This window comes from Aphis gossypii, chromosome 2 (assembly GCF_020184175.1).
Source record: "Aphis gossypii isolate Hap1 chromosome 2, ASM2018417v2, whole genome shotgun sequence".
In the NCBI taxonomy this organism is placed as follows: Eukaryota; Metazoa; Arthropoda; class Insecta; order Hemiptera; family Aphididae; genus Aphis; species Aphis gossypii.
The window spans coordinates 61,572,379-61,585,638 of record NC_065531.1 but is presented as its reverse complement, the minus strand read 5'-3'; the positions used below and the strand labels follow the sequence as shown (position 1 = coordinate 61,585,638).

General features: G+C 25.5%; 1 protein-coding gene across 6 annotated transcripts in view; it reads right to left on the bottom strand.

Moving 5' to 3' along the window:
* LOC114124999 (major antigen) overlaps positions 1-13,260 on the bottom strand; it is a 47,200-nt gene that overhangs the window by 28,173 nt on the left and 5,767 nt on the right. For 5 of the 6 annotated variants that reach the window (XM_027988469.2, XM_027988468.2, XM_050199763.1 and 2 more), the window contains exon 2: positions 9,996-10,197. In XM_027988469.2, coding sequence (XP_027844270.2) covers positions 9,996-10,181 — 186 coding nt within the window. In that variant the 5' untranslated portion in view covers positions 10,182-10,197. Of the gene's footprint in view, positions 1-2,064; positions 2,278-9,995; positions 10,198-13,260 lie in introns of those variants that run through there. The other variant, XM_027988471.2, reaches the window with a different exon arrangement.

Genomic DNA, 13,260 nt, shown 5'->3' with positions numbered 1-13,260 from the left:
TCGTTATGATTCCTGGGGGCTTTAAATGTGGTGACTTAGGCCGATGTATACGACACTATGTCGAGGACGATAAGTTTTTTTACGCTATAAAACTTACTAACAACACATTCTAAGAGATACCAATGTAATCTACTGGACTGAATAAATTATAAAATAAATGTTTCAGTTCAAAAAAAAAATAAATACACTTATAATCAATCATGGAAAAATTATGTTTTCAATATGACTTTAAATCATAACTTTTTAGTAAATAATTTTATTAATATTGTTATGATAGTTCAGTCATTTTCATCTACACAATTTGCAAGTACAAATTACATTTTTTAATTTTTTATTAAATTATAGAATTTGAAATGACATTTATAATTATTATATGATAATTAAAGTTAAATAAACTTATCATATGATTTATTGAAAAAATGTATACCTAATTGATATTATGATGCAACATTTGTAGATTATTAAAAATAAAATCTTGTGCTATTATTATTGTATTACGTTAATTCTATTTTGAATTATTAAATCTTTATATGTCACCAGCAATATTTTTATTACGTTTTTTTTTTGTATTGCAGTCTATTTAAATTAGAAAACCAAATATTTAGTATAACGTTTGCTTAAATTGTTATATTTAATCAAACAGAAGTACGATTTTTATTGAAAATAAAACCAGAGCTATTTCAATTTAAATAAAAATTATTATTATCAATTATATTTGTTTTTAAATAAGTAACACATTACACAAACTACTATGGTAATAAGGCAACAAGTAAAAAGTGTATTGTATAATATGTTAGTATGTTACATAGGTACTCGTTGCTAAGTATATTTTTATTTGTTTCATTGTCCAATTAATAAAAGTCGTGAGAGATACTGGCTGTAAAATTCTAGTAGAAATTTACTAAACCTTTATTATCATTATTTGATAAAAAAAAAAAAAAAACTATCAACTCGTGTAATTAGAAATAATGGTTAAAAACATAATTTCATTTTATTAATTACCTACCTACTTTATTATATAAGATTTAATTAAAAAATGTTTTAACATTTTTAATAGATATTTTAATACCTATGCAGCTATCGGCAATGCAGTTTGCATAATTAATGTATAAATCACATTAAATCACACTTTATTGTTCTTTAGTAGGTATTATTTATATTCTAAAACTATTTTTAATTATAAAATTTAACAATATCAGATACATAATGTTTTATTAAAAAAAAAATAATACTCATAACTAATAATATCATTATTCATTCTTAAATTTTAATTTTTTTGAGTCCATAGTTATTTAAAAATATAAGTATTAAAACATAAATGTATATAGATACATATTTTAATTTAATCAGGTTCTCCCTAATCTTTATTTATAATATTTTTGTATGCATATTAAATAACTATTCGTTATTATATTTTTGTCATTCATTTTTGCAACTTATATAAAACTTATATACAATGTCTATTTAAAACTTAAAACTGTAGACTACTTATAGCTATTTAATATTTTAAATCAATTTTAAAGTATGTACCAATAAAATATTAAAATAATAATTTTATTATTATCACATAAAACTGAGTTGTTTTTAGATTAAAAACCATTTTAAATATGAGAAATTTGTGTATACAGTGCAAATGATGTAAATAAATACAGTATATATATAAATATCAGTATGATTCTAAAAACAAATAAATTTTTTAATGACATTAGACAAATAAAAGTAATTTCAAGAGTTCATATGATAATTAAATTGATTATACCGTCAAAACTTGTTTTAAAATATTATCATATGTTTTATTTTTTTATTAAGTTCGTTATTGAATTTTAATAAAAACGGCTATTTTATTAGGATGTTGGATATTTTGTAAAATTAAGTTTAAATACTCGTTATTAATTATAGATATTTTCCTGAAAGTAGAATATTTTTAAGAATATTGAACACCTAAATACACGTTAGAAAGAACCTTAAAACAAAATCTGTGGTCTAAAACACTAATAACTGCAGTTGCAAGCGTTCAAGTCTATTGGAATGCACGTCAAGAAAAGTTTCAAAATGTCTGTTTACCTGCATGGCGGCGTCAAGATGAAGTGGTGTGTTTATAAGATCCATCGAACGGTGTGGGTGTATCAATGAGAAATTAATAATAATAATAAATATATAACAAGCCTTGCGGACGACACTCAGCCGATAACGACGGCACCGGCATTATTCCTGAACACGCGCACAGACGCAACAATCAAAACACGTTTCACCGTTGGAACGTGAGACCGAACTGAGTGCACTAGCAAAGCACCTGTTGCTCCGACTATCGTTCTCCATCATAACCCCAGTGCAGACGTCTACATACACATTGGATATATGGCGGCGGCGAAAAGAAAGGAAATTGACACAGCTCTGTACACCGAGCACACAGACTCTTCCATTTACAAACCATTATTATATCGTTTATATATATATTGTGGTTCAACGACATCAATTTGTGGTTTCGTTGAGTATTTTTACTTTTTGGAGTCAACAAATGTTTCGTGGTGTAGATAATACAATAACGTATTAAACATCTTGAGCAAAATGACTGTGTAACTTATAAACTCAAAGTGATTAAGCCATTGTTTTTACAATTCAGTATTATTTTTTGGGTTTTTTAGTGGTGTATTTATGTATACTATCACTTTCTTGTTGGCTATAAAGATGGTTTGAAATGTTAATATTATAAAATATTTTAGAGGCTCAACCTTCCGCAAAATCATCAAAATTGAAAACAATCAATTTCTCCGTCCTACCCTATTGATTTTTTACGACACATTTTCAATCATTATAAAAAACAAATAATGAAAATGATATTGTTATATTGAAATATTGCAATTTATTTGAAAATAATAATTAAATACGTAATAAATTTATAATAAATTCCTTCGCATAACTATTATTAACGATCAGTTTTCAATTTTTTTATAATATCACTAAATCAAAGGCGTTAGTCAATAGTCATTGACATTAAACCTGCCAGTTACTTGTATTATATATTATAGTAAATACTTAATAACAAAACAGACACCAACTATCTGACAACCTAACGAACGAATATTATATGATAGGTATACTGTTACTATACCAATGGCTAACAGTATACATTTTTATTACATTTTCAATTTAGATCGACGATGTCAAAGGATTGTTTTTATGCTAAACTCTCTATTCTAAACAATCTAAACTTTCACAAAGCTATTATAATATATAACTATAAATAATATGTAAGTTATGCATGAAAATTTAGAGTATAAAAATTACTTAGTATTTAAATATAGGTGGTATAATGTTAGAAAAACGATATCAGAAGTGAAATTTTATCATCCACGATTTATTTAGTTGTCGTAAAATAAATTGTACACTTAATAAATGAATATCTTTTTATGGTGTAAGGACATGGTCGTATTTAAATGTACTTATATGATAGTATATTATAAATACTGAGAAATAGCGATGAAGTGTAAAATCTAAATTATTTTTGATCTACATTTAAGGCCTCAATAAAATGGAATAAATCGTTTTATATAGAAAAAGAAATGTATTTATATACCTATATTACCTATATTTAAAATGTCCTTATAATATTATCATGTTCAGAATTTCAGAAAATTAGTCTAATTAATAAATAACAAATAATAGTGAATGTTGACTGTTTAGAGATAATAAACATACCTAAGAAAAATGATGCATTCAAAAAAACAATAGGTATCTATGCAAATAGATGTATTTATGAGTATCTAACTAAAATAAAATTCGTTAAATAGATAATAATTATTATATTATATAAAAGTAAAATAATATATTCTTATATTGTAATTGGTGTAGTACCATCTAGTATTATGATGTATAAAATAAGATAATTAGTAAGAATAATAAACGCATTATTTTTCAAACTTTAAATAAATATAAGAACTATAATAATAAAGTTTATTCGATAAGTTAACCCCGATAACTATACTTCAAACGTAATTTTGTACAATAATAACGGCAATAGACATGTAGAGAACTTTATTGTATTTTACATTCAAGATTATAAATAAGAGGACTTTTAAGTATAACGTATAACGTTAGGGTTTTCGATACATGCATGTTTTCAGTTATTTAAATTTTTTAATAAGTCTTTGTAATTGATAAAAAGGTCAATGTACTTAAAATGTTATTTAAACTTAAAACACACTATACAGTATACTTGACTAACACGTTACATTTTAAACTAAAAATTATTATATAGGTATTAAACATTTTTATTTGCTTAAAAAGCAAGTTACAGTATGATTATCTGCTATTATTTTTGGAATTTCTTTAGTAAATCATTTAGGTTTTTTTTAAATTGCATACTGGCAACATACTTTTTGTACGTAAATATGTAATAAAAAAATTCAACAAGATATTTAATTTTCAATATTATGGCCCGCTGCGCTGCTGTTTTGTACTTACAACGGCTGAGTTACTGTTAAACAAGATTCATATACACGATACCCACTCGTTTACATGTAGCATATTGTTCGTGAGTTGGTCGTTTTCGCATGTAAGCGGATATGCATGTAAACGTTCCCTATTTCCTTAGGGTTTAGATGAGAGAACAAAATAAAGAGAATAATAAACAAACAGTTAAATCTACTTTTCTCTAGTTCACTACACTAACCATATTGTCTCAGACATTTATTTATTCAAGTTATAGACTTTAAGCTAAATAAAAAAATTGTTATGGTAATTTAATAATGCATGATTAAATAAAAAATAATTTTATATTTTTGTATATTTTTCGTTTGAAATATTGAACAATAATATAGGTAACTATTTTACCCTAAACTTGAGTTTAGATTTAAAGTTGATGTGGAATTCGTGAATTTAAGTTTATTGAATTAATAATAAAATATAAATACTGATTATTGATTGTATCATATGGATTACGCAATTAATCAGAAACATAAATAATACTATATAGTATAAGTACTGTCCTTAGTATGTGGTAAATAATATGATTTAAAGTTTATAACATAAAACTTTTAATTTAACGTTTTAATAATATTAGATAAATACGTCATAGTATTAATTGGTTTTTTAATTTAAAAATTCATTTTTTTATAGATAAACCTACTTAACTATTTGTTTATTCAACGACAAATATCTTCAAATATTTTTCAATGCAGCTATTATACAAATTATCTAAGCTTTTTTTCAACCACGAAATAAAAGTTTATAGTTTAATATTAAATAGGCGTTAGTTCTAAATATATTACAAACATTTTGTTTTTTCCAGGGATAAGCAAAAATGTAATTAACAGAATGATAATAATCGTTGTTATTTTCATAGCCTATAATAACAGTATATTATTATTAAAATATTTTATTGAATATTTTTAAGTAAAATATACGAGATGGCTCTAAACAAAAAAACTGATTTAATGTCTGTTATCTAATATTATTATCAATATTATTTGTTATTATATTAAATTTAATTAGGTTAATATATTAATAATGTCAAATATTATCTCGTATAATTAAACAAATGCTAATAATAAAATAGAATTGAAAAAAAACTTTGATTTAGAATATTTAAACTTAAGAATCCCATGGCTGAGGTAGGTGTAGAAAATAATTATAATATTTCTTTTCTTTTAGATGAACAATATTATAAATGGTGAATAGCGAGCAGATCACAAAAGTTTGTATCAATGGTTGATTATTATTGTTTCATCCCGTGGGCTATAATCAGAACAGGCCTACATGTTATTATGCATGCATAGTGGACCACCAACGTAACGTCTTAAAATTAGTTATACCTACCTAGATATGTGGATACCATTATTTTCGGTATGTTACTATAAGATCTAAAATTTATGGGACGGACGCAAAGAAAAGATGAACTTTGTTCATTTCCCATGTAAATTATGATTTTAATAATATCATTTAGATACTCCCTATGGCATGTACTACATGTCTACATATTGAATGTAACAATTGAATACAATATTCAATGTATACATGGCGCCGTTATCGTTATATGCATAAATTGCCATTGTAATTCTGGAAGTTGTATTTTTAAGTATATAAAATGAATTATGAATTACAAAATAATAGCAATAACATTGTTGTGTGCACGTTTAACGGTAAGTAATTTTGCGTAAGTGTTATGACCGAGACCATGTGCCGGTAGCTTAACAAATTTCAAATGTGTTCGTAAGATACCGTTGTTTTAGCATGCTCCGTTTATTAATTGCGTTTATAGTGGTTAACTCACTAGGAACCTATCCTAACAAACAAAACGGTTATAACGTTGTTTCAGTAACTTTTTGACTGTATGAATATTCATTTTTATATAGTTTGGATGTGATTTGAATTTATATCAAACATAATAATATTACAGAACTACACTAATATATACTACTATCAAAATATTATATAGATTTCCATTTCAGATTATCTAGAACGTAAATAGTAGGTATTAACTAAATAGTTAAAAATATATTTTAAAGCTAGAAAATAAATTTACTGTTTACTATAATAATATAATGTGATTTACTACGTCCGAGTGTATCTCGCCATTGAGTGGACCATAAGGGAACAGTTAAATTTCAAAACATAAATCATTCATAAAATTATCGATATTTTTAAAATACTCTAAGACTGATATGGAACTTGGTATTAAATTTTAACGATAAAATAATTTGCAATTTTCGTGATCTTGATTTCAAAAATTAATAAAAAATTGATTTAGTCTTACGCCAAACTTTTTAATTAAATTAACAAAAACCTTTTTTCATCATATACCTACAAAACAAAATAAAACTAAAAAACAACGAAAATTTGAAATGTCTGAATTTCACTAAAAGAACCAAAGTATTTTTAAAATTGAATTACGTCTGTACAATTTTAATATGAATATTTTTAAAATCATTGAAGTCTACGGTGTAAATTACATTTTTAAAAAAAATTGATGTTGAAAATATTTTTTTCTAATTATTTATATTTGAACCGATTATTTTGAAAAGTAACTGTTAATTTTGTTGATAGTTTTAACACCTCAAAATACGTACTTAACACCAACGATCTAATTTAATACCAAAAACCAAACCACCATCAAACTTAATGATTGAACCATTTTACTGTTCATAACGATAATGACAATTACAAATATATAATATATATACATATTATATATTATACAATGTACAAAAACCACACATCATTGTATAATCAATACATTCAACTCTTAGCTCAGAATTTTAAGTTAAATTATATACAAGAAAAAAAAATTAACTACTGTATCTTAAACATTTTATAGAAAAACGTGTCATTAATGTCTTAATACGAATTCTAATTCAAAACCAGTTACATACAATAAGATACATACGATACTACGTTCATTTTAAATATTGTTAAAACTTCGATTTAATTTTTCGTATTAGGTAGAATTTTTGTTTTATTTATTCTTGGAATAATGTAACAAATTACCAATACCTATCAACATGACAAAATTTGCATATAAAGTGTAAAAAATAGGTGATTACTCTACAATTACTTTTGGAAACAGAGCAAATACCGGTTATCAAAACACTTATGGAGTAAACCAATACACGTTAGTGTAACCAGGGACCACACTTGTACGGACTGATTGACGACAGCCTATACTTGGTTCACACGGTACGAAAGTACATTACCGATGTCTTAATGGTCATAATTTACATATTACACTATAGTCAGGGCACCGTTTTTTTTTTCAGACGATTCAGCACAGATAAATAAATAAAAAACGGTTGAAGATTATTAATCGCCAAGGGAGGTCGGTTTGATGGAACTCAACTCTTATACTTTCGTCAGCTGTCAAAACCTGTTATAAATTCAGGGACTAATAATAATATACATTGTTTAAAAGGAAATTTTTAGAAATTGAACGTAATTCGTTTAAATATTTTTAAAAATGTATTCTAATTTTTTATACAACACATAAAATTACACCTATGATAATATAAATTAATAACTTGTATTATACTTGAGTACTGTATAATAATTTAATTCACTTACTGATTATTCATTATACTTCCTATGCTCAATATCTTAAACTATATGAGTATCTTTATCAAAACATTACAAGAATATAAAATAAAACAAGCTGTTTAAAATACGTAAATTACCAAAGGATATATTTTAAATACTCTTCACTGTAAGTGCTTATTTATTTATAGCTATAATAATTCTTGTATTTAAATACAAATTGATAGATAAAAAGAATACTACAATAAAAGTTATAATATTAAAATAAAATGTTTTAAGTCTGTCTATAATATACTATACTAAATTTAATAATAATAATAATCAAATTTGTTAAATTAATCAATTTAATTAAACTAATCATTTTGGATACATTACTGTATACTTTATATTTTATTCAATTTTAAAACAATTCATTGAAATGTGTATACTTCTGCACATACTCTATTTGATTATTTATGTACAAGAGTAGAGATAAGTAAATGATTTATAACGTCATCTCCTCGTTTATATCTTCTAGATTATTTACTATTGTCATATATATTCACTGAATCACTTAGCATCGGTAATCAAAAAAGTGGTGTTACTTTATCATTTTTTTAATTAAAAAAAAAAATAAAGTAATTGATTTATCAACTCCCGGTTGGGATTTAATATAATGTATCTAATAATATTTTGTATTTTATGAACAATATTAGTCGCAGTAAAAATGATACCATGGGTCGCATACTCGCATATTACCATAATGTCTAAATTAATATTTTTTGATAAGTTTGACAATGTAGTTAACATATTTAAATGAATATACCTATACATTTTAAACATAGAATAAATCGAGATATTAAGCCATTATGTATTCCGTATACAATGTGCTTAGCATTCAGAATCTTCTATTTCGCTTTTTTGTCTTTTACTAACGAAATGGGAATTGGAACCGGAAGTAAACGGAATAACATGAATACGTTCATATACTATACTATACGTATACACTATACATATATATTATGTATTGCGTATCTTGTCTTGGATCTGTATGTGTATGTACCATTAAAACCAGATAGAACCGGTCACTGTGTTACAACCGGTCGATGGCCGCTAGTGCGCCTCTTGTTTTTCGTGATCAAATATTATAAAATATTTTTAATGCCAATAAAATTGGTACTGCATTATATCCCTGACTATCTTTGTTACAATGAAAATATGAGTATAAAACAGATATGGAAATGTCTATGGAAGAACTAGAAATTCTAATTATAAAATAATTTTGCAATATATATTGTCTTTAGGAACATTTAAATATATTATAATATTTATCAATAAAAACGAAGTTTATTAGAATTATACTTGTGGATTATTAGGTATTATTATTATTTTTTAATCAAATAATTTTATATATTTTCAATGTTCATTAGTATTTTGATTATTAACTCAATCATGAACTTAATTAATAATTATAAAACACTATGGAAAAAATTGTTTTCTCATAATATAATCAAATATCGTAATGCCAACTAAAAATATAAAAATATCACTAAGGAATTATTTACAAATTTCAAATAAATATCATAGGTTTTCTTAATTTTTCTAGATAATAAAAACACAAATTATTTAAAAATCATATACCATATCTGTTTAAATTTCAAATTTGTAGCAATAATACATATTTTTCTTTTACCTATTATTGTATTGCTTAAATTTGTTTTATTATATTCCTTCACGAGAATAATATAATACAATATTGTTTAAAAATCATTTATTAATATTACCTACAATAATATTTATTAAAATTCTCAAGTTTTCCTCAATTATAATAAAATAGTTTTATAGGTATAAATTTATTATTTTTATTCTATTTATTATTAATAATTTTATAGTATTATTGTGTAATAGTTAATTTCAATTAGAATAAAATGTAAAATTACTTTATAACTTAAATATGTAATTTAGAAATAAATAATAATATAGACACTTACTTTTTTGGAGTTTACAATCGGAATTTTCTGCTTCACACCATTTTTTGTTTCCGTAATACTTGTGCTCGTCTGCGGTATCCTAGTTGGTTTGCCCGAAACCCCAATGCCGTTTTTGACATTTTGGTTACCGGTGAATTTCATTTTAAGTTCTGCAACGCTCTCTGTTTTTCGTATATATGGCCACATCCTGCTATTATCGTGCCTATAACATTATTACACGATACTGCTATAATACTAATATTTTATGCATAATATAAACCTATTGTAAACTTGTATGAGATTTAAATTGTAATTTTTGACAGTCCATCACTAAGAAAGATTGAGGTCTATTGAACCAGAAATCATCGGGTCTTTAACCGGAAATTCAAGGATTTTGAAGCAGTAGGTTTGGTGAACCAATAATATTATTATTATTACTTCTTTTTTTGAGATTTAGTGTCTCGCTCGCTTATGGGTAGCCAACTGAGTACATACCGTCCCGCGCTTTGTGTATGTAATTTAAAAATGATTAGTGAACCGTGAAGAATACACGTTTCATCGACTGTTGGAATGAAAAAAAAATCAAATGCACGAAAACCTTCGGGCGGTTAGGAATTCAAAGTAAAATAAAACATCGATACTCGATAGACCATTGCGAGAGATCGTTTGCAAGATGCACTTAGAACCGTAATAATATATTTTAATTTAAAACAAGTAAATATTTAAGCTTAAAATCATTGATTAACACGCCAATGATAGGATATATTTTTAGCATGATAATAATTCAAAGAAATACATAGGTACATACATTACTAAAATAATTATAATTTGACAATTTTAAAAGTAAAACCAATTTTCTTATTCAGATTTTTAAACAGCTTATAACTGTTTTTCAAAATAATAACCGTGTTAAATTCATTAAAATCAAAAATAAATATACAACTTTATTTAAACAATTTAACAATTTAAATGAATTAATAATTATTGCTATAAAAATATATTTAAAATTATTTCTATAATTTTAATTTAAAAATATAAAATATTCATGAGGTTTCTGGAAATTGTATTAGCTAACCTAATGAGTAATTTGAGTCGTTATTTTATTCAAGTAATCGATAAAATTATATATAGTTGTGTGGCCATGTACCACGCTAACTTGCAAACATTCTACAAAACACGTAATTTCTCGACAGTTTAACGTAAAAACAATCAAATATGTATACATGTACGAATGTTACGTGGTAAATCCTATAATAAAACCAAAAAGACTTAATCGCAAAAGTAGTCCCATTATTTTGTCAAGGAAAATTACCGCTAATAACGACCACCGGCACAAATTCGTCGCATTTATTTACAGGTTTAAAAACGTAATGGTAATAAAAAAAAAAATACTACGCGCATATGTGTGTAAATTTGTTAAATTGGTCGTATTTTACGACGGCTATAGATGAACGGTAATCGTCTTCGTCGGTGGCGCGCGCCACAAGGACATAATATTAACTATCGATAGCGGCAGCAGAAAACAACACCCGTTGAGACTAACGAAGACTATAACTATAATAATATACATATACATTATATAGGTAGAAGTACGACAGACCGGTGTCATCATTATTATCATTATTATTATTATTATAAGACGGTCATCGTATTCATTGCGTTAAATTGACTGTGCAATGGACCGGAGCAGTTCAGAGAGGGTTAACCAGCGTGCGGTGCGGCGATATATAGACAAGACGCGTTAATGTCTCCTCCGCGCGTTCGAAATAAAACAGTCATTATACATTATTACGTTCCGTCCTCTCTTTCACACTGTCCCGCCGTGCACCGGCTTACACACCGGTGCAGCGTGCGCTTGTGTGTATGTGTGTTTTTTATGGACACCGCGGTAGAAATAAAAATATTGCACCGGACCATAAACGTTTCGGAGTATTAACATTCTTTTGAGGTTTTAAAATCGTGAGCCCTCCCGATAACATTTCATTTTTGTCATCGACCGCGCGGCCCTCCCACGTCGGCGCGCACAGCTGACCATACATATATAATATACTATTATATAGATACTTTTTCTAGCGTAAAATACATACAATAGTATATATACAATAACATAATAACATAATATATTATTATATTTGTAAATGATATAATGTTGTGTGTGATCGAGCCTTAAATGTATAAGTCAACATTTTTCATTGACGACGAAGAGAGGATCTAGGGAATGTCAGTATATTTTCACCACACAGTTTTTACTCACCTATGGAGTTGACTAATCAAAGGGACAAAAAAAGTAGTTTTTGTTATTGTAGCGGTTTACGGTGATAACTTTATCCGATCAGGTAGAAGTCAAAAGCAAACCGCAGGGTAAATTAATATGGTTTAGTGTCAGTAATCAGTATTATGTAGATTTTGATGACAGTTTACACAGTTCACATGATGGTATGAAGCAAACAACATGTTTTATTTATTAACAAAAAATATACTACTGGTAAGATTTTAATTCTATATCTAAAATAAGCAGTTTTAAGTAATATCTATTTAAAAAAAATTATCCAATTTCCTATTAATAAACATTTAACTTATATATTATTTCACTATTTGATTGACTGTGTAAAAACAAACGTGTTAAAACATAAAGCTAAGTAAAGAATAAAAGAAAATTGCAAACTTGTTTTTTATTGTAAATGAAAAGTGGTCAATTTCATAAGTAGAAATCCAATTACTAACGAAAATTTGAATACAAACTAACCTGATATTAATAGACATATATTATACAAAAATGTTCAACTAGTATGCAATTATAATTAATAATTTATTATTAAACATAATTTTGAAATTTTATTAAATTTTTATTTTTATTAGAGACATTTTAACTATTTTAATATACTCATTTATTGGTATATTGATATATAATATTATATACCTATTATTATAGTTATTTTTTAACTAATAACAAAATAGATATTCCTAGCCAATAGGCTATTTATATCTACGATTATTTAAAATGATACACGTATTATTTACTATTTGAACACGATATAATACTTGTTTTAAGAATAATAACAGTTAGGTATATCATACAATCATAAGAACACGACTCAGTTTGTAGAATCGCGGCATACTTAATCCTTATTTAAATTTATTATAATTAATAACATAAACATGTATTCAAAGATGTTCAAAATTTATATTTATATGAAAAACTGGGTACCTACCAATAATAATATTTAACATTATCTTGCTATTATATTTTGCGAAGTTGAAAATAATATTCAACAATTGAACAATG